Genomic DNA, 26,690 nt, shown 5'->3' on the forward strand with positions numbered 1-26,690 from the left:
TCTTACCCTGAGGAGATGGGAAGAGGTGCACAAAACTGATTCCAGAAAATTCAAGTTCCATTCAGGGGGAAATCTTTTCCACTCCCTGTGACAACCAGGGTGAAGACACGAGATTCTGAAGCTACAGCTCACATACACTGCAACACCACTGGGACAGACCATAAGCAAATATTAATGCAAACAATTGAAAGCTCAAATGCTGACCAGGATTTTAGCACTCTGTGGGTCCGGGCTGTCATTCCTTCCAGAAGGAGCACCACTCCAGCTGGAGGAAGGCCACTGGAAAATATGTTTGGTGTGGAATTCCCATCCAAATATTTTCATGACATGAGCAGGAAGCGCAGAACAAATCCAGCAGTTGCTGTTGCTGACAGTGTCACAGCTTGCAGGAGCTTTAGGTGGGAATTTCTCTTGCAAGGGTCAGGCTCTGTGGGTTCTGAGTGTGCTGTGTTGGAGGAGAACCAGCCCTGCTCCCTTTGCATCGCCGCTGGGATGGCTGTGGGGCTGAAGGCGTTGTTGTGAGTGTCACCACGCAGTGGTGCTCGCTCCAGAGCTCCTCGGGGTGCTCAGCTTCGGTCACAGCCGCCGGGTCAGTCCCTGCCTGGAGGGCGCTCCGTCCGGGCTGCCTTTATTCCCCTGGAGCGCCAGTGACTCCCACCGGCCTCCCTGCTGCCCGAGGGGATGCACAGGCAGCTTCCTGCGGGTGTGCGTGCCCGGCTTTGCGGAGAGCCCGCGGCGCTGTTCCGGCCGCCGCCACGCGGGGGCGCTGCGCTGTTGGGAGCGGAGCGGGGTCTGCACCGGGGCTGCCCGCGCCCTGAGGGCACACGGACACACGGACAGGACAGACGGACACACGGACAGGACAGACGGACACACGGACAGGACAGACGGACACACGGACAGGACAGACGGACACACGGACAGGACAGACGGACACACGGACAGGACAGACGGACACACGGACAGGACAGACGGACACACGGACAGGACACACGGACAGGACACGGACACCAGGACAGAACACACGGACACCAGGACAGGACAGACGGACACACGGACAGCACACACGGACAGCACACACGGACATCCGGACAGGACACACGGACAGGACACACGGACACACGGACAGCACACACGGACACACGGACAGGACACACGGACAGCACACACGGACATCCGGACAGGACACACGGACAGGACACACGGACACACAGACAGGACACACGGACACACGGACAGGACACACGGACAGGACACACGGACACACGGACACACAGACAGGACACACGGACACATGGACACACAGACAGGACACACGGACACCCAGACAGAGCACACAGACACCCTGACAGGACACACGGACACCTGCACAGAGCACATGGACACCCGCACAGGACACACAGACACCCGGACAGGACACACGGACACCCGGACAGGACAGACGGACACACGGACAGGACACACGGACAGGACAGACAGACACCCGGACAGGACACACAGACACCCGGACAGGACACACGCAGAACCCACAGAACATGGGGTCAGAACCCACAGAACCCAAACAGAACCCACAGCACCTCAGGGCTCCTTTGCCCTCCGAGCCACAGGCACCATCCCAGGCTGGGCTGACCTCAGCATGACTGGCTTTCCCCTGTCAGTTGTCCTGAAATCATCACTTTTGTCTTTTGGGGCTGTTCAGAGAGACTCGTGGCTCAGGAGAGCTCGTGAGACCCTTTGGTCCATATCAGTTATTTATTATATTTATATATGTGTGTGTATACAGATTGTGAAGAACACCATTCACTTGTGTTAAAATTCTAGAAGTTTAATAGTAATAAAATAGTAATGAAAATAGGACAATAATAAACAGTAAAAAGGCAAGCTTTGCAGACAGCAGGGTGCCTGGCACTCTGCCACAAAGCACACCTTGCTAACAAAGGATTGCCCCTTAAAAGCAACAGCCCGTTGCATATTCATAGATCTCATACTTGATTCAAACATTCCCTTCAATCCAGGGTGTTTCTGCTTAATTTCAGCTTCCCCCTCCATCTTGTAAATCAGTTTTCTTGGTCCTTCAAAGTCTGGTTTTTCCCAATAAGGAGGCAATAATTCTTCCCTTGGGATCTTGGTGTCTGTTGCTGTTATCTCTGTACAAAGAATTTCTTGGTTATCTTTTCCATTCCTTGAGCTGGTTACAAAAAGTATCTTACATCACATAGTTCCTATTTTAATGTTATGCTACAGCCTAAAAATTATATTTATCACTCTACTTAAAAGATATTAATAAAGCACTACTTAAAAGAGATTAATAGAGCATAATTTTCCAACATAACACATACAGTATTCATTTTAATATTTCAAAGATCCAATCATATAATATGCATTTTTCCCACAGATATAGATGTAGATACAGATATATGATGATTACTGATAAAAAAAGTTACAGTGACAAGGTATAGCATTAAATCCAGAGTGTTCATGGTGGCTGAGGACAACCCAAACAAGTAATTTCACTTGTATTGATGCAGATAAAGATACATATATAAACACACATAAAATAAATAATAGAAAAATTATTTATTGATTTATTTATTGTCCTTATTATGTCTGATATCATTTATTACAATAAATATAATCAATTGTGGTATTTATTATAATAAATATGTTATCTGACATAACACAAGTTGACCTTTTATCCCAGCCAGACTCACGTGGCCTAAGGCACTGCTTTAGCAAACCACTGGCACTCCCCACGATGCCATTTGCTTGGGGATAATAAGGTATATTATCTTAATACCTTCTTTTTTGGGCCAGTCTTGCCCAGGTGAGGTGTGTCCCTGGTCACTCTGAGCAGAGCTGGGACACAGACACTGAACAGAGAAATCAGAAACTTGTGTTTCTATAGTTACAAGTAAGAATGGGCCTGAAGTAAGTAAGAAACTATTAGATAAGGTAATGAAAGGTTTTATAATATAGCAATGTGATTGTAGCAGAATAAGCTGAGAGTTTAGATATATAATAGATACATATTTGTGTACATGTTATCAGATCTTACTGGGCAAAAGTGCCCACATTGCAGTAGGAAAAAGTGAAAGTGGCAGGTTAGAACAGCAAAACATGCTCTGTGGAACTGTCCATTGGATTAGAAAGTTGTTGCTGTCTTGTAACAAAGAACTTGTGATCATCCTAGACCATGTGTGCTTGTGTCATAGCCTTTGAGACTGTTATCTAAGCAACAAGTCATTATTAGTCTGATGGTAGTCCCATCCCTTTAATTAACACAACAACAGCCACATTTTCCCTTCATTGCCAGTGCAGAGGCCCAAGGGATTGATGCTTTTAACTCTTCTGTCAGTGTTTGCAAAGGCTGCTTGTGGCTGTCCAGCCATTCCCAGGTTTGGATTTTCCTCATTAATGTGCACAAGGGTCTTGCTATTGTAGAAAATCCAGGAATATGATTTCTGCAGTATGCCAAAGTATCTTTTGAGGCTCCTTTTCAGTAGTGGGGCTAGATACAGCATCTGATTTTTTTATTTCTTCTGGAATTACAGCTTGGCCTGCTACCCCCAGGTTCTCAGGGATTCCACCTCTTTAGAGGGGCCTGGGCTCTTAGCTGAGGGCACTTCTATCCCCTCCCCATTTAATCTGTTCTGGATGTCCTGTGCTCTTCTTACTGCACTTTCCTCCTCACCTCCTACCAATTTTTGGGTAAAACTGTACCCCTGCCTGATTTGTTGGAGTTCAGCTGAAGAGTTGTGTGCTGTGCTGGCTGAGTGCATAAATCCCTGAGGCAGGCAGCTGAAGGTGGTTGTTCCTTCCCCAGTGAGTGCAGGTTTGGGTTTGTCTTCTTCCTGGACTGGGAGCATCCAAACCATCTTTTCTGTGCCAGGCTGCCATCCCTTTGTGTGCAGCTGCCTGCAGAGGAGCAGTGAGCTTTGCAATATTTGGGCCTGCTGCAGGGAGTGGTTCTGTGTCAGCCTTTGGTAATCGGTTGCTAAATGCCAGCTCCTGTCTTCTTTTATCACCTGTCAAACAGGGAATTGTGAGTGCATCCTAGATATAATGGCCCTTTGTTCTAAGTCTTTAATTACTTCATGAATGCCTTGTTTGGCTGCAGGAGGCACAGGGTGCTCTTTAATGTTAGAAACAGGTAAAACTGGAGCCCTTTTTAAGAGACTGATTCTCCTACCCTTCCCAGAAAGATTACTCTGGGGTTTTTTTTGGGTCCAAAGGACCAAAGATCCCTGGTTGGTAATTGCAAAGTTTCCCTTTAAGAATGTCATATCCTAAAATGTTTTCTTCATGATCTGCCATCACAGTTGTGTGTGAAGTCATTCCCCTTTCCCCAGGTAACCATAAACACACTTTGGAGGTGTAAGAGAGAATACTTTTCCCATTAAAGCCATTTAAATGAACTTCTCTATTTTTAAAACCTAAGTTTAGCTTTTTAGCATCCTTGAGGGTAATTTAAGAGGTCTGAGCTCCAGTGTCAATTTAAAATGTTAGAGGCTGTCCAGGGAAATGTACAGAAGGTTTCTGTTTTGGGAGAAAGCTGCTCCTCTAGGAATGCAGGGCAGGAGAAAGCTGCTCCTTGGGAATGCAGGGCAGGAGAAAGCTGCTCTCCCTCTGGGAATGCAGGGCAGGAGAAAGCTGCTCCCAAGGGAATGCAGTGGGCAGAGGCTGCTGTGCTGTTCCAGGCTCAGATTGTATCCAGGTAGGAATGCTTGGCTCCTGCATTCCTGGTTCCCGGAGCATCTCCCCATGGATGATGGAATTTGATCAGCCCTGCAGGGACACTCCCTGGCCATGAGCAGAAGACAATTAATAATCAATGGCCTATTAACAGCAGAGATCTCCTGGAGGGAGGACTGGTTGTGGAAGAGGTAAAGAAAACTGCCCCATGAACAGAGGATGACTGCCCCAGCTCTGACAGGTGGAAATAGAACACACACATACCTTACCACCCAGGACACCTCCCACCAGGGCCTGTTGTGCACCCAGGCTGAGTGTTACTTGAATTGGTGCTTGCTGAGGATGATGCCAGGCACAGGTTCCAGTTCTTTCCAGTTACACCTGTGTGCAGCTCTGAGCCTCTCAGGAAATGCTCCTTTCCACACAATGCAGGCCACTTGGGGAAACACCACCCCGGGTGCAGACGTTGAATCCTGGGTGCATTTTAGAGCACCTCAGAGGACCCACCGCAGGAAGGCTGCACAGGACTCCTGTGAAACATCCACTGCATGTGTGGAGAGAGGTGCAGAGAGGGATTTGAGGTCTGGAGGAATTCCAGAGAGAGTTTCTCTGTCGAGTGGAAGTGTCTTAAGTGTAAAAGTGAAAGTGTGGTACCAGAGACGGATGAGGAGCGAGAGCTGTGGGGGCAGGCAGCCCCCAGGAACGCTGATGGAGCTCTGGAGGCTGTTCACAGTGGCAGGCAGCCCCAGCTCCTGCTCCCAGCTGTGAGCAGGAAGAGCAGCCACAGCTGCTGCAGGTCCCTGGGACGCTCCTCTCCGAGCGCTGCGCCTTTGCCTGCGTGGGGGTCCCACAGGCCTGTGTTTGCCTTTCAGCTCCGGGGTCAGGAGCCTGGAGGAGGTTTGTCTGCAGGTGACAGACCTGCTGCCTGGCCTCAGGAAGCTGAGGAATCTGCTGCCAGAGCACGGCTGCCTGCTGCTGTCCCCGGGCAACTTCTGGCAGAACGACCGCGAGCGCTTCAATGCCGACCCAGATATCATCAAAACCATCCACCAGCATGAGCCAAAGACCTTGCAGACGTCAGCCACTCTCAAAGGTGAGCCAGGGAAGCTGAGAGTTGCCTGCAGCTTCGTTGTTATTCCATCCTCACTAATTCCAGCACTGGAATTGCTGATAGTGCCAATTTGGGCGGTATTTTTTCGTTCCCAGCAGCCGAAGCTGCTCGGTCTTTGTTGTCTCTCATTTCATATGTGTATTGGAGCCCCGATCTGTATTTGTGAGAAGTGAACAAATCACTCAGTCAGGCTTCTTTCTGCAGGTAAAAATAGCAGGGTTTTGTTCCTCTCACTCTGCACGTGCTCCAGCCTGGCTTTTCCCTCTGTCATGCTCAAAGGCTGCCTCATTGTCACAGATAAATCAAACATCCTGCTCCCTTGTGTGTTCTAATTCCTTGCACACAGCCCGAGCTGACAATGGGTATCATAAAACTATTTTTATCTGGGTATCATAAAACTGTTTTTATCTCTTAGTTATAGAGAAACCCTGTGACCATGTGTGGGGTCGTTAGTGATCCCATAATGCCAGAGGAAATGCTGCTTTAAACGCAGGTTGGATCCTTTGGTTTTGTTGGAACCTCAGAGAGCTGGCAGCGTGTGATGTGCAATATTACATGTCTGAAAAGGGCTTTGTAACCCTGAAGGAAGTTTGCTTTAAAGGCCATTTTTGAGCACCCAGAGTGTGAGCTGGAGCCTGCTCCAGGTGTGACCCCATCCATGGGCTCTCCCCAGAGCACGGGATATCCTACAGGACGAGAGCAGCCATTCCCGCTGGAGCTGCTGGCAGGGACACCAGTGTCCCCTGTCCTGTGTGAGCCTGTCCCTGATGTCCCCCTGTCTCTGCAGACCTGCTCTTTGGGCTGCCTGGCAGGTACAGCGGGGTCAGCCTGTCCAACCGGCGGCGCGTGGTGTCCTACACCGTCACCCTGGGGCTGCAGCGCTACGACTCCAGGTGAGCTCTGCTGCTTTCCCCCTCCCTCATGTTTCCTTTGCCCTCCACTTCCCTGTGGTTTAGAGTATCTCACATCCCTGAAGGTGCTTTTCTGGGGAGAAAACTTGCTGTGTTTTATGGGAATAAAATACCCTCAGTTCTCAGCTGCCCTTCACAAGCGGGGTCTGTAGCATCCAGAGCTGCTGGGGGAGTTCCTGTGGCATCCACGTCCCAGTGGCTCTGGTTTGAACCCAGTTCCTCGTACTGAGACTGCTTTGCTTTCCAGTAAGCATTGCTTCAACTGGTGGGAACACTGGCAGTGTTGGCCAAACTGGCGTGGATTGAGTGGATCTGAGGACTCTGAGCTGCACAGAATTCCCCAGGGGATGCCTGGGATGGATTTGGCAGCACGGGAGTTTAAACTTGCTCTTCCAAAACGTTGAGCCCTTAGGGCCACTGTGTGGCACCTTCCATTTTTACACAGAATTCTTTAATTCTGGGAGTGTTTGAGGCCGTGGCGTGTTCTGCCCCACAGGCCCAGACTGTGGTTAACGAGCCTTTGCTTTAAAAAAATTTTGGTGAGTCAGCCCAGCAGATCTCTGTAGCAATCAGGGTCTGGGTGGCAGGGCCAGCCAGGAGCAGCTTTGGGAGCAAGGCCTGGCGAGAGCCGTGCTCTGCCGCTCCACCCCTGCAGCTCCCTGGGTTGGGCTCCACAGGAGCTGCCAGCTGTTCCCTTGGGAAAGGTGAGTGATGTGCTGCTGTTCCCAGGTTCCTGAGCAGCCTGCGCTCCCGCCTGAAGCTGCTGCACCCCAGCCCCAACTGCAGCCTGCGCGAGGAGAGCGTGGTGCACGTGCACTTCAAGGAGGAGATCGGCGTCGCCGAGCTCATCCCGCTCGTCACCACCTACATCATCCTCTTCGCCTACATCTACTTCTCCACACGTAGGTTTGGGGCTCGGGGCTGCACCTGGGGTCTGTGGCATCACCTCTTTCAGCAGGAGAGGTGGTGGTGGAATTCTGCCCTGAACTGTCATGGAGAGGATCAAAAACTGTTCACCTGAGTCCCGTTCATTTGCCCCTCTCAGCCACGGTGCTGTTGTTCCTTGTGATCCACCTCCCAGCTGGAGGTGTTCCCTGGAAGTGTCCAAGGCCTGGGACAGTGAATAGACTTCTTTAAAGTCCCTTCCAACCCAAACTATTCCATGATTCTTTGATAGCTTCCAAGGTGTTTTCTGTCTGCATTTCAGACCCTGCAGTGCCTTCATTTCAGACCCTGCAGTGCCTTCATTTCAGACATGAGCCCTGCAGTACCTGCATTTCAGACACAGCAGTACCTGCATTTCAGACCCTGCAGTGCCTGCATTTTAGACACTGCAGTACCTGCATTTCAGACCCTGCAGTGCCTTCATTTCAGACCCTGCAGTGCCTGCATTTCAGACCCTGCAGTGCCTGCATTTCAGACCCTGCAGTGCCTTCATTTCATACGTTGCAGTGCCTGCATTTCAGACCCTGCAGTACCTGCATTTCAGACACTGCAGTACCTGCATTTCAGACCCTGCAGTGCCTGCATTTCAGACCCTGCAGTGCCTTCATTTCAGACACTGCAGTGCCTGCATTTCATACCCTGCAGTGCCTGCATTTCATACCCTGCAGTGCCTGCACTTCAGACCCTGCAGTACCTGCATTTCAGACACTGCAGTGCCTTCATTTCAGACACTGCAGTGCCTTCATTTCGTACCCTGCAATACCTGCATTTCATACCCTGCAGTGCCTTCCCTCTGGGCTGGGGGTGTCCTGTGGCCGGTCAGGATGAGCGTGCCGTCCCCATCTGTCCCCACGTGTCCCCACGTGTCCCCATCTGCCCCCGCGTGCGTGCCCGTGCCGTGGGCTGTCCCTGCTGACCTGGCTGGGGCTGTTTTGCAGGCAAGATCGACATGGTGAAGTCCAAGTGGGGCCTGGCGCTGGCGGCGGTGGTGACGGTGCTCAGCTCGCTGCTCATGTCCGTGGGGCTGTGCACGCTCTTCGGCCTCACGCCCACGCTCAACGGCGGGTACGTGCCAGCCCTGCCAGGGCACCCCGGGGCCTGGGGAGCAGCTGCTGCATGCTGGACACGCTGCTGGGCACGGCACTGATGCATTTGCAGGAACCCTGACGAAGGGAGAGATGAGTGAACGTGACTGCGGGTTCTTAGAAGGCTAATTTATTATTTTGTGGTGTTATTTAAAGAATGCTGTACTAAACTAAAGAATAGAGGAAGGATACAGACAGAAGGCTGCTAAGAATGAGTAAAGAAAACTTGTGACTCTCTGTTCAAGTCCCAACACAGCTGGCTGTGATTGGTCATTAAGTAAAAAAACAATTCACATGAAACCAGTCAAAGAATCACCTCTTGGACAGACAATCTCCAGACCACATTCCAAAGCAGCAAAACACAGGAGGAGCAATCAGATAATTATTGTTTTCATTTTTCTCTGAGGCTTCTCATGGCTCTCTAGAGAAGAAATCCTGGCGAAGGGATTTTTTCAGGTCACCGTCAGGGGCTCGCCAGGGATGCAGGGGATGTTCTCCTCTGCTGGCCAGTCCTCCTGCAGATTCCTCACTGCTGAGCAGTTGGCTCTGTGCCTGAAGCAGGAGGAATTGTTGGGATAACACTGGATTTGTTATCCCTGGAGCTGAGCAGGCTCTCCCACAGCCTCCTCCTGCAGCAGCTCCGTTCTGTCTGCTCAGAGATTCCCATCCACAAGGAGCTTATCTCCCATCTCTGTCCTGTGTTGGTGCTGCCTGGAGGGCTCACAAGGGTTATGAGCTGAAAATGCTTTCATTAAAGGCAGGCCTGAGTTGTTCTTGCTGAATTTTGGATTCTTGGGCATGAACAAGAAGTTGCTCATCTGTGTTGGTGGTTTTTTCACTCACTGTGGACATTCACTGACATTCCCCCCTTCCAGTGTCTGAGGGAACCTACAGGGAAGCTGGAGAGGGATTCTCCATCAGGAACTACAGTGATAGGACAAGGAGCAAATGTTCAAACTGAAAGAGGGCAAAATTAGGTGAGACAGACAGAAGAAATCCTTCCCTGTGAGGGACTGGAATGGATTTCCAGAGCAGCTGTGGTTGCCCCATCCCTGGCAGTGCCCAAGGCTGGACAGGGCTTGGAGCAGGTGGGACAGTGGGAGGTGTCCCTGCCATGGCAGGGGTGGAATGGGATGGTCCTTGAAGGAGATGGGACACACTCCCTGATGAGTGACCAGCCACCCCCCAGTCCCTTAGGGTGTTCCAGACCCGGCCCTGTTGCTGTACCCAGGGCTGGAGAGCACAGGGCTCTGTCCCTGGGAAGCACCAGGATTAATTTAGTGCTGCTCCACAAGGGGCATTTCCCAGGAATTCCTGCAGCTTTGCAAAAATGCTGGTTTCTGCCCAAGGCAGAGGAAACACAAACCTTTTCCTTGTGCAGTGTGACACTGAGAGAAGGGATTGCAGGCTGGGGTCTCCTCACCTCGACTCCCAGGGCTGTGTTTGCTCCAAACCTGCCTCCTTCCCTTCTTTTTCCCCATGGATCCCCTCCTCAGCTGTGCCTCTGTTTCCCCAGAGAGATATTCCCATACCTGGTGGTGGTGATTGGCCTGGAGAACGTGCTGGTCCTCACCAAGTCCGTTGTGTCCACGCCCGTGGACCTGGAGGTGAAGCTGCGCATCGCCCAAGGTGGGCTCCTGCTCGGGGGCTGCAGAGAGGGAAAGTGGGAGAGCCAGGGGCTGGGAGAGGGGCAGTGGTCTCATCCAGGTCTGGGAGGGAAACCAGCTGACTTGTACAGCCTTTGGTTTTGAATTCCAAGAACGTAATGCTGTTGTTGTGGGCACTGCTTTTTGAGGTTGTTGACTGAACCAGGCTGAATAAATATAAAAAATACTAGTAGGGGAGAGTGCCCTGGTGTGGATACTGAGCACTGTCCTCAGGTCATGGGTATCAGAAGTGCAGAACACAATCCTACAACATTCCCCTGAATGTGAGACAGAATTATCTTTTCCATTTTGTAAATGCTCTCTGCTAGTGGAAGGATTTAAGTGTGCTCACACCATGGATAAATGGGATTTGCAATCTTCAAAGCTGTTTCTAAACACCAGGGAGAAGAGATTCTAGAGCGACGCTGATTTTAAAAATACAAGTGGTTTGGGTCCTAGATGGGAAACAGGACTCAGAACTTGGGTGGGCCTTTGCACTCAGGAATTTTAGCCTGGAAGGGCCTTTTGGGCTGTTTCCTGTAGATTCCTGGTTTTAAAGAGAGGAAGTGCTGCTCCTTTTGCTGTGTTCGTGCCTGGCACAGTGAAGGGGCTCCCCTGACCTGTCCTTGCCCTTCCCCAGGCCTGAGCAATGAGAGCTGGTCCATCATGAAGAACATGGCAACAGAGCTGGGGATCATCCTCATCGGATACTTCACCCTGGTCCCGGCCATCCAGGTGAGTGGGGCTGCCCTGGGCTGGCAGGACAGAGCCTGCCACTGCAGGGAGCAGGGGCACGGAGTCAGGGAATTGGCTGGGCTGCAAAGCCTTGGAGAACATCAAATCCAGCTGTTCCCCAGCACTGCAAGGCCAGCACTGACCCCTGTCCCCCAGTGCCACAGCCACACAGCTGTTCAGTCCCTCCAGGCACGGGGCCTGCACCCTGCCCTGGGCAGTTCCAATGCCTAATAGCCTCTTTTGGGGAAGAAATTTTCCCTGATTTCTAATCTAAATCTCCCCTGGCGCAACCTGAGGCCTTTTCCTCTCGTTCCCTGGGAGCAGAGAGGGATTGTGGCCAAAAAGAACAAGGCATGCAAATTAGAATAATTAAAATAAACAAAAACCTTGTGTTCTCCCATGGACTCATCCAGCCCTGAACTCAGCCAGCACAAGAGGTGGATCAGGGGGTTTGTCAGTAAAGCACTGCTCCGAGGGGCAGTGGGAGCTAATCCCTGTCCCACCCACAGGAGTTCTGCCTCTTCGCCGTGGTGGGGCTGGTGTCAGACTTCTTCCTGCAGATGTTCTTCTTCACCACCGTGCTGTCCATCGACATCCGCCGCATGGAGGTGGGCAGGGGGCACGGCAGGGGGGAGGGCAGCACAGCCAGCATCCCGCTCCTGAGAGAGGCAGAGAACAGAACCATAACCTCACTGAGCTCAGAAAGGCCTTTAACCACTCCCCATGCCCCCCAGGGATGGGGACTCCACCCCTGTTCTGGGCAGCTGGGCCGGGGCTGGACAGCCCATTCCAGGAAGAAATTTTTCCTAATATTTAACCTAAACTTCCTCTGGTCAGCTTGAGGCTGTTTCCTCTCATCCTGAGCTGTTACAGTTCTGGTTCTGTACTTGGCTTGGCTACACACACAGGGATTGGGAACAGAACACTTGAGGGAAAAGACACTCTCAGGAAGAACATGGAGCTGTGGGAGCAAATCCAGAGGAGGCACCAAGTTGACTAGAGGGATGGAGCAGCTCTGCTGTGAGGAAGGGCTGAGAGAACTGGGATTACACAGCCTGGAGAAGGAAAGCTTAGACACCTACTCGTGGCCTTCCAGGACCTGAAGGGAGCCACAAGAAAGATGGGGAGAGCCACTGGACAGGTTAAGGGGGAAATGTCTTCAAAGTGACAGAGAGAAGGTTTATGTTGGACTTTAGGAGAAACTTTTTCTCTCTGAGGGTGGGCAGGCCCTGGCACAGGGTGCCCAGAGCAGCTGGGGCTGCTCCTGGGTCCCTGGCAGTGCCCAAGGCCAGGCTGGACAGGGCTGGGAGCCCCCTGGGACAGTGGAATAGGCTTTAAGATCCCTTCCATCCCAAGCATTCCGTGCTTCCCTGGGTCTATAAATGCGCTATGAACGGGCTGGGAGGCGACAGCAGAGTCACCGCCGTGACCCTGGGGGAGCCGTCCCTCCCCGGGGCCCCCTCCCCAGGGCTCCCCAGCCCCTCACCGCCGCCCCCCGCTGTCTGTTGCAGCTGGCTGACCTGAACAAGCGGCTGCCCCCCGAGTCGTGCCTGGCCAAGGCGGCGTGCCGTGCCCGCGCGGCGCTGCGCCCGGCGCCGCCGCACTCGCCGCACACCATCACCCTGCAGCCGTCCTCGCTGCGCAACCTGCGCCTGCCCAAGCGCCTGCGCGTCATCTACTTCTTCGCCCGCACCCGCCTGGCCCAGCGCCTCATCATGGTACAGGGGGCACAGGGTGACGGGGCACAGGGTGACAGGGGGAAACACACTGCCAGGGGGCACACAGCGAGCCGGGGGCACAGAGTGACAGGGGGCACAGGGAGCTGGGGGGCACAGAGGGACAGGGGGCAGAGGGAGCGGGGGGGCACAGAGACTGACAGGGGGAAACACACTGCCAGGGGGCACACAGCGAGCCGGGGGCACAGAGTGACAGGGGGCACAGGGAGCTGGGGGGCACAGAGGGACAGGGGGCAGAGGGAGCGGGGGGGCACAGAGACTGACAGGGGGAAACACACTGCCAGGGGGCACACAGCGAGCCGGGGGCACAGAGTGACAGGGGGCACAGGGAGCTGGGGGGCACAGAGGGACAGGGGGCAGAGGGAGCGGGGGGGCACAGAGACTGACAGGGGGAAACACACTGCCAGGGGGCACACAGCGAGCCGGGGGCACAGAGTGACAGGGGGCACAGGGAGCTGGGGGGCACAGAGGGACAGGGGGCAGAGGGAGCGGGGGGGCACAGAGACTGACAGGGGGAAACACACTGCCAGGGGGCACACAGCGAGCCGGGGGCACAGAGTGACAGGGGGCACAGGGAGCTGGGGGGCACAGAGGGACAGGGGGCAGAGGGAGCGGGGGGGCACAGAGACTGACAGGGGGAAACACACTGCCAGGGGGCACACAGCGAGCCGGGGGCACAGAGTGACAGGGGGCACAGGGAGCTGGGGGGCACAGAGGGACAGGGGGCAGAGGGAGCGGGGGGGCACAGAGACTGACAGGGGGAAACACACTGCCAGGGGGCACACAGCGAGCCGGGGGCACAGAGTGACAGGGGGCACAGGGAGCTGGGGGGCACAGAGGGACAGGGGGCAGAGGGAGCGGGGGGGCACAGAGACTGACAGGGGGAAACACACTGCCAGGGGGCACACAGCGAGCCGGGGGCACAGAGTGACAGGGGGCACAGGGAGCTGGGGGGCACAGAGGGACAGGGGGCAGAGGGAGCGGGGGGGCACAGAGACTGACAGGGGGAAACACACTGCCAGGGGGCACACAGCGAGCCGGGGGCACAGAGTGACAGGGGGCACAGGGAGCTGGGGGGCACAGAGGGACAGGGGGCAGAGGGAGCGGGGGGGCACAGAGACTGACAGGGGGAAACACACTGCCAGGGGGCACACAGCGAGCCGGGGGCACAGAGTGACAGGGGGCACAGGGAGCTGGGGGGCACAGAGGGACAGGGGGCAGAGGGAGCGGGGGGGCACAGAGACTGACAGGGGGAAACACACTGCCAGGGGGCACACAGCGAGCCGGGGGCACAGAGTGACAGGGGGCACAGGGAGCTGGGGGGCACAGAGACTGACAGGGGGAAACACACTGCCAGGGGGCACACAGGGAGCCGGGGGCACAGAGTGACAGGGGGAAACACAGACTGACAAGGGGGCACACAGACAGCTGGGATGGCACCCATACTGACAGGGGGCACACAGACTGACATGGGGTGGGCGCACAGACTGACAGGGGGGCACACAGAGAGCTGGGATGGCACCCATACTGACAGGGGGCGCACAGACTGACAGGGGCATACAGACTGACAGGGGGGCACACAGACTGATGGGGGGGCACCCACACTGCCAGGGGGGCACACAGACTGCTTATCCTGCTCGGGCTGGGGACACAGCTCAGGCTGGGGAGGTGGCACTGAGGGAGCTGTGTCCCTGCCCGGGCAGGGGACAGGGAGGTGGCACTGAGGGAGCTGTGTCCCTGCTCAGGCAGAGGACAGGGCAGTGGCACTGAGGGAGCTGTGTCCCTGCTCAGGCAGGGGACAGGGAGGTGGCACTGAGGGAGCTGTGTCCCTGCTCAGGCAGGGGACAGGGCAGTGGCACTAAAGGAGCTGTGTCCCTGCCCGGGCAGGGGACAGGGCAGTGGCACTGAGGGAGCTGTGTCCCTGCCCGGGCAGGGGACAGGGCAGTGGCACTGAGGGAGCTGTGTCCCTGCCCAGGCAGGGGACAGGGAGGTGGCACTGAGGGAGCTGTGTCCCTGCTCAGGCAGGGGACAGGGAGGTGGCACTGAGGGAGCCGTGTCCCTGCTCAGGCAGGGGACAGGGAGGTGGCACTGAGGGAGCTGTGTCCCTGCTCAGGCAGGGGACAGGGAGGTGGCACTAAAGGCAGCTGTCTCATCCTGCACAGGCCGGGACAGTGATCTGGATCGGAATCCTGGTGTACACGGATCCTGCTGGGCTCCGCACCTACCTCACGTCCCAGGTCACCGAGCAGAGTCCCCTGGGGGACGCCGGCCTGCCCGCCATGCCCGTTCCTGGGGGGGTCCTGCCTGCCGGGGACCCCAAGATCGACCTGTCCGTGTTCCCCTCGGAGCCCGTGCAGCTGCTGGAGAACCAGACGCAGCCGCGGGAGCAGAAGGCCGGGCTGGAGGCCGAGCAGCACGGCTGGGCCCGGGGCCCCGAGGGCAGGGGGCAGCTGGAGCTGGGAACAACGGAGGCACAGGTTACCTGGGGAGCGGAGGATGAGGAGATCTGGAGGAAGCTGTCCTTCAGGCACTGGCCAGCCCTCTTCAGCTACTACAACATCACCCTGGCCAAGAGGCAAGTGGGCTGGCGGGGAGTGCCGCTGGCACTGGGATCTGGCAGCTGGCCTGAGGGTTTGTCTTGCTCTGTCCTTCGTGCTCCCAGCTCACATAACCTGCTTCCCTGGGGTTCCAGGTGTGTTTGGCAGGAGCTGCTGAGCAGGTCCCCTGGGGTGGGCAGAGCTCACAAACCCTCCAGGGCTGTTCCTCTGGCAGTCAGGGTTGTTCCGCTCTGTGCTCCCAGGTCTTGTGTGTTCTTGGTGTCTTGTGTCTTCCTTGATGCTGGAAGTTTTAAGTTTTGCAAAAGAAGAAATGGAGGCTCAGGGGGGACCTTGTGACTCTGCACAACTCCTGACAGGAGGGGGCAGCCAGCTGGGGTCAGGCTCTACTCCCAGGGAACAGGGACAGGAAGAGAGGGAACGGCCTCAAGGGTTTCCAGGGGAGGCTCAGGTTGGATATTGGGAAAATTCCTTCCTCAGAAGGGTTCTCTGGCCCTGGCACAGTTGCTCAGGGCAGTGCTGGAGTCCCCATCCCTGGAGGGGTTAAAAGACATGTGGATGTGTAATGTGTTACTCTTTGAGCCAGGTCTTATGAGCTCTAAGAGGAGCCCATTGCACCCAAGATAGCTTTGTTACTTGGTATGGTATCAAATTAGCAGGATGGCTTCTGAGGTTGTGCTGGAAATAGAAAAAGATTTAATAAAAGGTAAAATAACAAAGCTCTTACAGAGAAAAACCTGAGCTAGGTGTAAGGGCTACAACACTTTACAAAAGTGATTATTTCCTTTGTTCTCTTTTTTTTTAGTGAATTACCTAGGTGGGATCTTTGGGCCTCTGTCCAATTGGCCCCAAGTCTGAGGTGAAGTGCCAAAGGTCCTATGAGGTGTCTTTTTACCAAACTGGGGAGAGAAACTTCTGGGCTTTTTTCTTTTTTAAGCAGACAAAGAATAATTTGGTCACTCCATCAACAGGGAGAACATTCCTACAGATGTGGGGTTTGGGGACATAGGTTAATGGTGGCCTTGGCAGCACAAGGGGGAGCAGTCGACCTGATGGTGTCAGAGGGCTTTTGCAACCTCAGTAATTCCACAATGATCTGATACAATCACCTGCAAGGGATGGAAATAGTACACGTGAGGAAAAGACAGCTGAGCTGAAGGAGCTTCTTGGTGAGACCTCCCAGCCTGCAGCACCCAGGAAACCAGGCTTAAATTCATGGCATCCACTCGATCTCGTCAGACTTCATTTCACTGTTGGCTCTTTGAAGGGTTTGAACCTGGGGAATAACTTCAAGGGGAACGTTTCCAAGGGGATCTTCGGTTCCGAGCACCTGCAGTTACGCGCTGCAAGCGCCCCGACGCCCGCCGTGCCTGTCCCCTCGTGCCCTGCTCAGCTGCTGCCCCTGTCCCCTCAGGTACATCAGCATCCTGCCAGCCATCCCTGTCACGCTGTACCTGAAGCCCCGGGAGGCCCTGGAGATGCGGCACCCGCAGGAGGCGCGGCGCTCCCAGCCCTTCCTGGGCACGGCCCCGCAGCCGGAGCCGCCCCGCGGCCACCAGGACGTCACCCTGTACAAGTAAGGTGTCTGCCACAGCCCCCGGGGCTGCTGCTCCTGCTGGCAGGGGAGACAGCTCCTGAAGCTTCGGGGTGCTGGGGATGCTCCAGTGCAGAGGGAAATGGATGCATCCTGGCAGTTTTCCGTCAGCTGAGGGCGGGAATGGGCTGTGCACGGAGGCCCTTAGGGCTCCTGCTGCAGTACGGGGCTGATCACGGGGTGGTGGGGGCAGAAGGTCAGTTTGGGGGGTTAAATGTGATTTCACAGAACCCCAGAATGGTTTGGGTGAGAAGGGACCTTAAAACTAATCCAGTCCCACTGTGTGCCTTGGCAGGGACACCTTCCACTATCCCAGGGTGCTCCAAGCCCTGTCCCAACCTGGCCTGGACAACTTCCAGGGATCCAGGGGCAGCCACCACCTGGATATAATTAGATAATTATTTATTAGGGGTTAGATCAAACTCTGGTGCAAGGAGCTTCCCTCTCTGCGGAGAGAAGAGCTCACAACCCCTGACTGAATCTGCACATGCTGAACACACTGTTATCCCATCCCCATCCCAGCTGGTGTTTTCTTAAATCTTAGTTGCTCATTACTTACTGAAAAGCCTCAAAATCATGTGGAAATTGTCATTTTCCCATTAAACCCCCCTTAATTTCCAACAAATCTCTGTGATTTGTTGAAAAGCTTTCTCAGCTGAGAAATTCAGACCCAGCACATGAGTAATCCTGGCACAAGACTTCCCAGATCTATCCGCGGACTAGAAACTGGAGTTTATTTTCTTGCCTCGTCCTGGCGCGTGTCTCCCGCAGGGTGGCTGCTCTGGGCCTGGCCTCAGGCATCCTGCTGGTGCTGCTGCTCTTCTGCCTGTACCGGGTGCTGTGCCCCAAGAACTACGGGCAGAACGGGCCGGGCCGGCGCCGCCGGGGGGACCTGCCCTGCGACGACTACGGCTACTCGCCCCCCGAGACCGAGATCGTGCCCCTGGTCCTCAGGGGACACCTCATGGTAGGTCCAGCTTAGGAAAAACCTCCTAAAGAAAGGTCATTGGAGCGTGAAATTCCTGCAGCACGTTCTCGTCTCCTCCTGGAGCTTGCTGTCTGCAGTTCCCACCATCACCGCCTCGGGATTCTGTTCCCTGCTTTGCTGGGATTCCTCCACACTGCTGAGCTCCAGGGGACAGCTGGATGTGGCACTCGGTGCTCTGGGCTGGGTGATGGGGTGGGGATCAGTCACAGGTGTGACTCCCTGGTCTGGGAGGGGTTTTTCCACCAGGGTGAGTCTGGGATTCTTCCTGTTCTGAGAAGAAACAAAGCTCTTGGGCATTCAGACAGACGAGTTTGCAGTGCTGGGCTGTGTCTCCCAGGAAAGCTGTATCTCTGCTCCTGATCCTGCCTTCAAACTGGGACGGAATTCTTTAGGGAAGGCAAGACAGATGGAATCGGATTTGCAGCGGTCCAGTGCACGCTGAGGTCTCTGGGCAGAGATCCTGGAATCCCAGACTGGTTTGGGTTGAAAGGGACCTGGAAACTCATCCAGTGCCACCCCTGCCATGGCAGGGACACCTTCCACAATCCCCTTCCAGCCTGGCCTCGGACCCTTCCAGGGACACCCGTGTCCTCACTGTCCCTCGGTTCCCAGCCCAGCCAGTTCTGACATAAAATCCATCATCTCTGCAGTCGTGCAGCCACACCAGGCTCCCTCAGGATCCCGAGGCCTTGGTGGTGCCCCACTGAGCTGTGCCTGTCCTTCCTCCCTCGCAGGACATCGAGTGCCTGGCCAGCGACGGGATGCTGCTGGTGAGCTGCTGCCTGGTGGGGCAGATCCGCGTGTGGGACGCGCAGACGGGCGACTGCCTCACCGTCATCCCCAAGCCCAGGTATGGCCCCGGCCGTGTCCCCGCGGCCCTGCTCCCCGGAGGCAGCCCGCGGCCGAGGGGCTGAGCTCTGCCTTCCTTCCAGGCTGCGCAGGGACAGCAGCGGCATCTTCGACTACCAGGAGGGCTGGGACCCCAGCCCGGACGGCAAGAGCGGGCTGGAGGACTCCTTTGAGAGCAGCCACCAGCTGAAACGGCTGCTGGGGCCCCCCCAGCCCCCCCTGTTCTGTGACCAGCCCGACCTCACCTCCCTCATCGACACCAACTTCCTGGAGCGCGCCAAGGCGGCCGAGTCGGAGCCGCGGCTGCGGGCCGTGGGCGCCCGGCACAAGGACTCGGGATACGACTTCAGCAGCCTGGTCGGGAAGGCGTACGAGGAGCACGGCAGCTCCGGCTGCAGGAGCACGAGCTTCCCGGGGCTCCCGGCCCCGCACGGCCCCGCCGGGCTCTGCGGCGGCAGCGGCCGCGCCCCGGCCTGCGGCGAGGGCGAGGGCGGCTGCGGGGACGATCCCTGCGCGGGCTGTGACAGACCCTCAGCCCCGCAGTCCTGGGGAGGGGACCTGGAGAGCTCCATCTGGAGCCTGGAACTGCAGGGGAACCTGATCGTGGCTGGCAGGAGTAATGGCAAGCTGGAGGTGAGGAGCGGGGACACGGCAAGGGGAGGTGGAGATGAGGAGCAGGGACACAGTAACAGAGGTGGAGAGGAGGAGCAGGGATGCAGTAACAGGAGGAGATAGAGATGAGGAACGCACACAGTAACAGGGAGATGGAGATGAGGGCAGGGATGCAGTAACAGAGGTGGAGAGGAGGAGCAGGGATGCAGTAACAGGAGGAGATAGAGATGAGGAACGCACACAGTAACAGGGAGATGGAGATGAGGAGCAGGGATGCAGTAACAGGAGATAGGGATGAGGAGCAGGGACACAGTAACAGGAGGAGATAGAGATGAGGAACACACACAGTAACAGGAGATAGGGATGAGGAGCAGGGACACAGTAACAGGGACACAGTAACAGAGGTGGAGAGGAGGAGCAGGGACACAGTAACAGAGGTGGAGAGGAGGAGCAGGGACACAGTAACAGAGGTGGAGAGGAGGAGCAGGGACACAGTAACAGAGGTGGAGAGGAGGAGCAGGGACACAGTAACAGAGGTGGAGAGGAGGAGCAGGGACACAGTACCAGAGGTGGAGATGAGGAGCAGGGATGCAGTAACAGGGACACAGTACAGAGGTGGAGAGCAGGAGCAGGGACACAGTAACAGAGGTGGAGATGAGGAACAGGGATGCAGTAACCTAGGTGGAGATGAGGAGCAGAGACACAGTAACAGAGGTGGAGATGAGGAGCAGGGATGCAGTAACCGAGGAGGAGATGAGGAGCAGGGATGCAGTAACCGAGGAGGAGATGAGGAGCAGGGATGCAGTAACCGAGGAGGAGATGAGGAGCAGGGATGCAGTAACCGAGGAGGAGATGAGGAGCAGGGATGCAGTAACCGAGGAGGAGATGAGGAGCAGGGATGCAGTAACCGAGGAGGAGATGAGGAGCAGGGATGCAGTAACCGAGGAGGAGATGAGGAGCAGGGATGCAGTAACCGAGGAGGAGATGAGGAGCAGGGATGCAGTAACCGAGGAGGAGATGAGGAGCAGGGATGCAGTAACCGAGGTGGAGATGAGGAGCAGGGACACAGTAACAGAGGTGGAGAGGAGGAGCAGGGATGCAGTAACAGAGGTGGAGATGAGGAGCAGGGACACAGTAACAGAGGTGGAGATTAGGAACAGGGATGCAGTAACCGAGGTGAGATGAGGAGCAGGGATGCAGTAACAGGGACACAGTAACCGAGGTGGAGATGAGGAGCAGGGATGCAGTAACCGAGGTGGAGATGAGGAGCAGGGATGCAGTAACAGGGACACAGTAACAGGAGATAGAGATGAGGAGCAGGGATGCAGCACTGGGAGGCAGGAGGTCACACAGCCTGGAATCAGGCACAGGGAGCTGTGACCTGCTCACTCAGCTCGGGGCTGGGAGCAGAGCACACAGAGCTGTTCAGGATCCCAGATTCCCCTGTGTCCAGTGCTCCTCTGGCCGGTGTCACCGCAGTGACCCCTCCTCCCCCAGGTGTGGGATGCCATCGAGGGGACCCTCCGCAGCAGCAATGATGAAGGACAATCCGGCATCACAGCCCTCGTCTTCCTCAACAACAGGTAACCCCTTGTGTGGGTGCTGCAGCTCCCCAGCCCCAACCTCCACAGCAGCTCCTGGCAGCAGAGGCTTGGCTGGGATGTCTCATCCTTGGAATCAGTGTCGTGGAATATCCTGAGCTGGAAGGGCCCCCAGGGATCATGGAGTCCAACCCCTGGCCCTGCCCAAGGCACCCCAACAACCCCACCCTGTGCCTGAGAGCTTTGTCCAAACACTGCTGAGCTCTGGAGCTGTCACCATTCCCAAAGGAGACCGTTCAGTGCCCAGCCACCTTTTCTTGCTGTCCAACCTCACATCCAGCCTAATCCTCTGTGAATCCACCTCTCACCAGCTTTCCTGGCTCCAGGTCTGCTCCAGCAGCCAGTTCTTCAGCCCTCAGTCTTGCCAGTAGCTGGATATCCAGGGGGTTTCAGGGCTGGGACACCTTTGGGTCACTGCTGTTCAGAGGCACTGCCACTGGCCAGTCCATTTGGAGCTGTGTCCAGTCTCCCAGCCCAGCTCTGTGCAGCCTCCTCCTGGGGGTGGGTGGTCTGTGCTTGGCCTGGGGGTGTCCAGGTTTGGGGCTCGGGGAGGGGCCCCCTCAGCCCCCACGTCTGTCCCTCAGGATCGTGGCTGCCCGGCTGAACGGCTCCTTGGATTTCTTCTCTCTGGAGACACACACGTCCTTGAACCACCTGCAGTTCCGAGGTGAGCGGTGTTGGAATGTCAGTGCGCTGCCCTGAGCTCCTGCCTTCCCCTCCTCCCTCTTCTTCCTCACAGCTGAGTCTTCCTCACGCCCCCTTCAGCTTTGGTGGTAACTGCTCCAGAAGCACCCGGAGCTGTGCCGAGCTGAGGGAGCTCCCTGTGCTGGGACACCATCCCCATGCTGCCCTTTGCTCCTGCCTCTGCTCTCCTTTCTCTCTGTTCCACTGTTCCCATCCTGGGAACAGCCTGAGCCCTTGGCACAAGCACAGCCCAGCCCAGAGGGGCCCATGGGGTGACTGCTTAGAGCAGGGGGTTCCTTTGCTCCTGGAGAGGACAGAGGGGATGATTCAGATGGGATACTGGGGAGACATTCTTCCCTGGAGAGTGGTGAAGGACTGGAATTAATTTCCTGGAGAAGCTGCGGCTGCCCCATCCCTGGAGGCAGCGTCCAAGGTCAGGCTGGATGGGGCTGTCCCAGCAGCAACCTGGGATGGTGGAAGGTGTCCCTGCCCTGGGATGGTGGAAAGTGTCCTGACCCGGGATGGTGGAAAGGGTCCCTGCCCTGGGATGGTGGATGGTGTCCCGGCCCTGGGATGGTGGAAAGTGTCCTGACCCGGGATGGTGGAAAGGGTCCCTGCCCTGGGATGGTGGATGGTGTCCCGGCCCTGGGATGGTGGAAAGTGTCCTGACCCGGGATGGTGGAAAGGGTCCCTGCCCTGGGATGGTGGATGGTGTCCCGGCCCTGGGATGGTGGAAGGTGGCCCTGCCCTGGGATGGTGGAAAGTGTCCTGAGATGGTGGAAGGTGTCCCTGCCCTGGGATGGTGGAAGGTGTCCCTGCCCTGGGATGGTGGAAGGTGTCCCTGCCCTGGGATGGTGGAAGGTGTCCCTGCCCCTGGCAGGCAGGGTGTGGATCTGGATGGGCTTTAAGGGCTCTTCCATCCCAAACCAGTCGGGAATTCTCCGTCCCCGGAGGCCCTCACTGAGCTGTCCTTAGCTGCGGTACCGTGCCCCAATTCCCCAGAGCCCCGAGGTGGCCGTGCCCAGCTGAGGCCCGCGTTGCCCGCAGGTGGCCCGGGCAGGAGCAGCGTGCCGCCGTCGCCGGAGCTGTGCCGCGGGGCCGCGCTGCGCTGCCGGGTGACGCACAGCGTGGCCTGCGCGCACCACAAACCCATCACCGCGCTCAGGGCCGCCGCCGGCCGCCTCGTCACCGGCAGCCAGGACCACACCCTGCGGGTGAGCGGGGGGCTCGGGGGGCTCGGGGGTCTGCTCAGCCAGGACCACACCCTGCGGTGAGCGGGGACACCACGGGGGGCTCGGGGGGCCCTGGGGTCTGCTCAGCCAGGAGTCAAAGGACAGAGCCCAGAGTGTCACCCTGAGCTGAGCGTGCGACCCTCGGGAATGGGTGACGTCAAAGAATTGTGGAATCACTGAGCTGGGGACAGCTCCTCAAGACTGCCAAGTCCAACCAGTCCCCAGCACGGCAAGGCCACCACTAACCCATGTCCCCAAGTGCCACATCCATGTGGCCTTTAAATCCATTCACTCCACCACTGCCCTGGCAGCCCCTTCCCATGCCTGACCACCCTTTCCATGAAGGGGTTTTCCCAATATCCAACCTAAACTTCCCTCTCCTCCAGTCCCTGTTCCCTGGAGCACAGCCCGACCCCCCCACTGTCCCCTCCTGTCAGGAGCTGTGCAGAGCCACAGGGTCCCCCCTGATCCCCCCTTTCTCCAGGCTGAGCCCCTTCCCAGCTCCCTCAGCCCCTCCTGGGGCTCCAGCTCCATTCCCTGGACAAGCTCCAGCCCCTTCAGGTCTTCTTGTCGGGGGGGGGGACCCAAAGCAGCCTCCAGGATGTGAGGTTCCTCAGCAGGGCCAGCACAGGGGAACAGTCCCTGCCCTGGGCTGTGTCCACACTGGTTTTGACACAATCCAGGAGCCATTGGCCTCTTGCCCACCTGGGCACAGCTGGTCACGTCCACCAGCACCCCAGGGTCTTTCCAGCCCCTGCACCCCCAGACTGGAGCATTCCATGAGGCTGCTGTGACATTGCCTGAGTGGCAGACCCAGGTTCTGGGGTGTCCCTTCTCCCCTTCCCCTTCAGCTGTGCAGTGTCTGCCCTGTGAGCACCCTGGCACTGCCCACCAGCCGTGACCTGCCCCTGCCCTGCAGCACCCCGTGGCCCCTGGCACCACGGGCAGGCTCTGGCTGTGGGACCAGGGTGACCTGTTGTGCCGTGGGGAGCTCAGGTGGCCCCACCCCGAGCCCAGCTGTCCCCAGAGCCTCACTCGGGCCTGTCCTGCCCCAGGTGTTCCGGCTGGAGGACTCGTGCTGCCTGTTCACCCTGCAGGGCCACTCGGGAGCCATCACTGCCGTGTACATCGACCAGGTACGGGGAGCGGCTGGGCCTGAGCCCCTGCTGCCTTCACACCTGAGCTGCTGCCTGAGCCCATCCTTGAGATCACACCTCAGCCCATCCCTGGCTCATCCCTGGTCCCATCCCTGAGCCAGTGGCTCAGCTGGAGGCACTCACCTGGCTCCCTCCATCTCTCTCTGGCCGAGCCAGAGTTTTCCCCCAGTTCACTGTGAGCTCAGCAATCTTTCCCTGGAGATCTCTTGCTTCTCTGTCCTGGAGCAGGGAATCCCTGTTCCTGCACTGCCAGCTGGGGCTGAGCAGGCCTGAAACAAGGCCTGAGCCCCCAGGGGGGCTCTGCCCCCCGTCCCTGGGAGGAGTGGCAGTCCCCAGTGTGCTCCCTACAGCAGCGTGTGCCCCCAGCTGCTCTCCCACCCTGTGACCTCGGTGACCACCCTGTGACCTCGTGTGCCTCTGCACTGGGGCTCCTGGGGGCCCTGGGCTCTGCTCCCCAGGCTGCTCAAGCTCAGGAACGGGCAGGGAAGCCCCGGGCTGGCAGTCCGGGGGTGCAGCCCACCTCCTGCAGCCGGGAGCGTGCTGCACCCCGGCGCTGACGTGGCCCCCGCGCCCTGCAGACCATGGTGCTGGCCAGCGGTGGCCAGGACGGGGCCATCTGCCTGTGGGACGTGCTGACGGGCAGCCGCGTCAGCCACATGTTCGCCCACCGCGGGGACGTCACCTCCCTGACCTGCACCGCCTCCTGCGTCATCAGCAGCGGCCTGGATGACGTCATCAGCATCTGGGACCGCAGCTCGGGCATCAAGCTCTACTCCATCCAGCAGGTGGGACCTGGGGGCAGCTGGGGGGGCTAACCAGGAAACCGGGAATTAATTGCTTGGGTTGGAAAACCCTCGGAGTCCACGGAGTCCAACCAAGGACTTCCAAGGCCACCACTGATTGTGTCCCCGGGTGCCACATCCACAGGGCTTCTAAATGCTTCCAGGGAAGGGGACTGCTGTGCTACCCTGGGCAGCCCCTTCCGCAGTCTATTCACCCCTTCCATGGAGAAATTCCTTCTGGTGTCCACGCTGAGCTGCCCTGGCCCAGCCTGAGGCCGTTCCCTCTCCTCCTGTCCCTGTTCCCTGGAGCACAGCCCGACCCCCCGGCTGTCCCCTCCTGGCAGGAGCTGTGCAGAGCCACAAGGTCCCCCCTGAGCCTCCTTTTCTCCAGGCTGAGACTCCCCAGCTCCACCTCACACCTTCAGGGGTCCTCCTGGGTTTTCCAGACCCTGCAGACACCTCTGTTCCATCTCAGCCTCCCCGTGACACGCAAAGGCCCCGGTCAGGCACCGGGCTCTGCCCCCGCGGCCCTCGGAGCTCAGCTCTCCTCCCTCCTCCCGCAGGAGCTGGGCTGCGGCGCCAGCCTGGGCGTCATCTCCGACAACCTGCTGGTGACGGGGGGCCAGGGCTGCGTGTCCTTCTGGGACATCGGCTACGGGGACCTGCTGCAGACCGTCTACCTGGGCAAGAGCAACGAGTCGCAGCCGGCGCGGCAGATCCTGGTGCTGGAGAACGCCGCCATCGTCTGCAACTTCGGCAGCGAGCTCAGCCTGGTCTACGTGCCCTCGGTGCTGGAGAAGTTGGACTGAGCGGGAGGAGGGGCCGGCGGGGCTCGGGGCTGTGCCGGAGAGGGGACAGGGCCCCTGCTGCGTGCTCCATCCGTGCCACCGGAGCGACCCCGGCCCTCCTCTGCTCTCCCCGGTCCGGCACCTTCCAGGCGGACTCGGGGAGCCCCGGCAGCGCCATGGCGCACAGGGACACGGGGCGGGACAGGGCAGAGCGGGGACAGCGTGGTGGCTCCCAGGCCGGACACCCAGCAGCGGCTGTCCCGGGCCAGCACCGCCCCAGCACACCGGACAGCCCTCGGGACAGCCGGGAGAGGACCGGGACCGGGACCGGGACCGGGACCGGCCCCTCCTGGGCGCGGCTCGGCCCCCACGTGCCTTAGGGCGCGGCAGGGCCCGGCCCGAGCCCGCCCGGGGCCGCAGCTGCCCCCACTCTATTTATTTATACGCTGTAAATAGTTATTTATTGGGGCAGGGGGCGCGGGGGCCCGGCCCCGGCAGCGCTGCCCTTGCCGTGCCCTGGCACAGCCGCCCTGCCCGGCTCCCTCCTGCGCCCCGTCTGCAGCAATAGCACCTTCCTCCTCCTCCTCCTCCTCCTCTTCCTCCTCCTCCTCCCGCTGCGGGGCCAGAGGAGGCTTTTCTCAGGTTGGGAGCGGAGCTCTCGCCCCCCTCCTGCAGGCGCTGGGACCCGGGCGGGGCACAGCCAGGGCCGGGGCAGCAGCCGGGGCTCCCCCGGGCCGGGCTCCCGGCCCGTCCCGCCGTGCCCCGAGCGCCCACGACGTCCGTTCTCGACCCCCGGTGATTGTAGAGGCGGCGCCGGCCTGGGGCAGGGGGGACCCCCGGGACCCCGGCCCAGCCCCGCGGGTGGCCTTCGCCCAGCTGTACCTTTGTGCTGTACAGGGGACGCTTTTTGTACGGATCGTGTTTTATAACGTGTGCAGAACATCCATTAAACGGAACTAACCCGAGCCCGGCTCAGCCCTGACCCCC

General features: G+C 57.9%; 1 protein-coding gene across 3 annotated transcripts in view; it reads left to right on the forward strand.

The window, feature by feature from the left end:
• The window catches only part of LOC121337904 (SREBF chaperone), a 54,781-nt gene extending 28,114 nt beyond the window's left edge, over positions 1-26,667 (forward strand). For 2 of the 3 annotated variants that reach the window (XM_041408310.1, XM_041408311.1), the window contains exons 5-23: positions 5,565-5,785; positions 6,591-6,696; positions 7,444-7,616; positions 8,598-8,724; positions 10,261-10,373; positions 11,031-11,125; positions 11,635-11,733; positions 12,637-12,843; positions 15,024-15,436; positions 16,831-16,992; positions 17,782-17,977; positions 18,733-18,848; positions 18,931-19,480; positions 20,957-21,042; positions 21,645-21,727; positions 22,747-22,958; positions 24,032-24,112; positions 24,712-24,918; positions 25,479-26,667. In XM_041408310.1, the coding sequence (XP_041264244.1) occupies positions 5,565-5,785; positions 6,591-6,696; positions 7,444-7,616; positions 8,598-8,724; positions 10,261-10,373; positions 11,031-11,125; positions 11,635-11,733; positions 12,637-12,843; positions 15,024-15,436; positions 16,831-16,992; positions 17,782-17,977; positions 18,733-18,848; positions 18,931-19,480; positions 20,957-21,042; positions 21,645-21,727; positions 22,747-22,958; positions 24,032-24,112; positions 24,712-24,918; positions 25,479-25,724 (3,493 nt within the window). In that variant the 3' untranslated portion in view covers positions 25,725-26,667. The remainder of the gene's footprint in view (positions 1-5,564; positions 5,786-6,590; positions 6,697-7,443; positions 7,617-8,597; positions 8,725-10,260; positions 10,374-11,030; positions 11,126-11,634; positions 11,734-12,636; positions 12,844-15,023; positions 15,437-16,830; positions 16,993-17,781; positions 17,978-18,732; positions 18,849-18,930; positions 19,481-20,956; positions 21,043-21,644; positions 21,728-22,746; positions 22,959-24,031; positions 24,113-24,711; positions 24,919-25,478) is intronic. The other variant, XM_041408312.1, reaches the window with a different exon arrangement.
• The last annotated feature ends 23 nt before the right edge of the window (positions 26,668-26,690 follow it).

Source organism: Onychostruthus taczanowskii, unplaced genomic scaffold (assembly GCF_017590055.1).
Source record: "Onychostruthus taczanowskii isolate IOZ18803 unplaced genomic scaffold, ASM1759005v1 scaffold3, whole genome shotgun sequence".
Classification (NCBI taxonomy): domain Eukaryota; kingdom Metazoa; phylum Chordata; class Aves; order Passeriformes; family Passeridae; genus Onychostruthus; species Onychostruthus taczanowskii.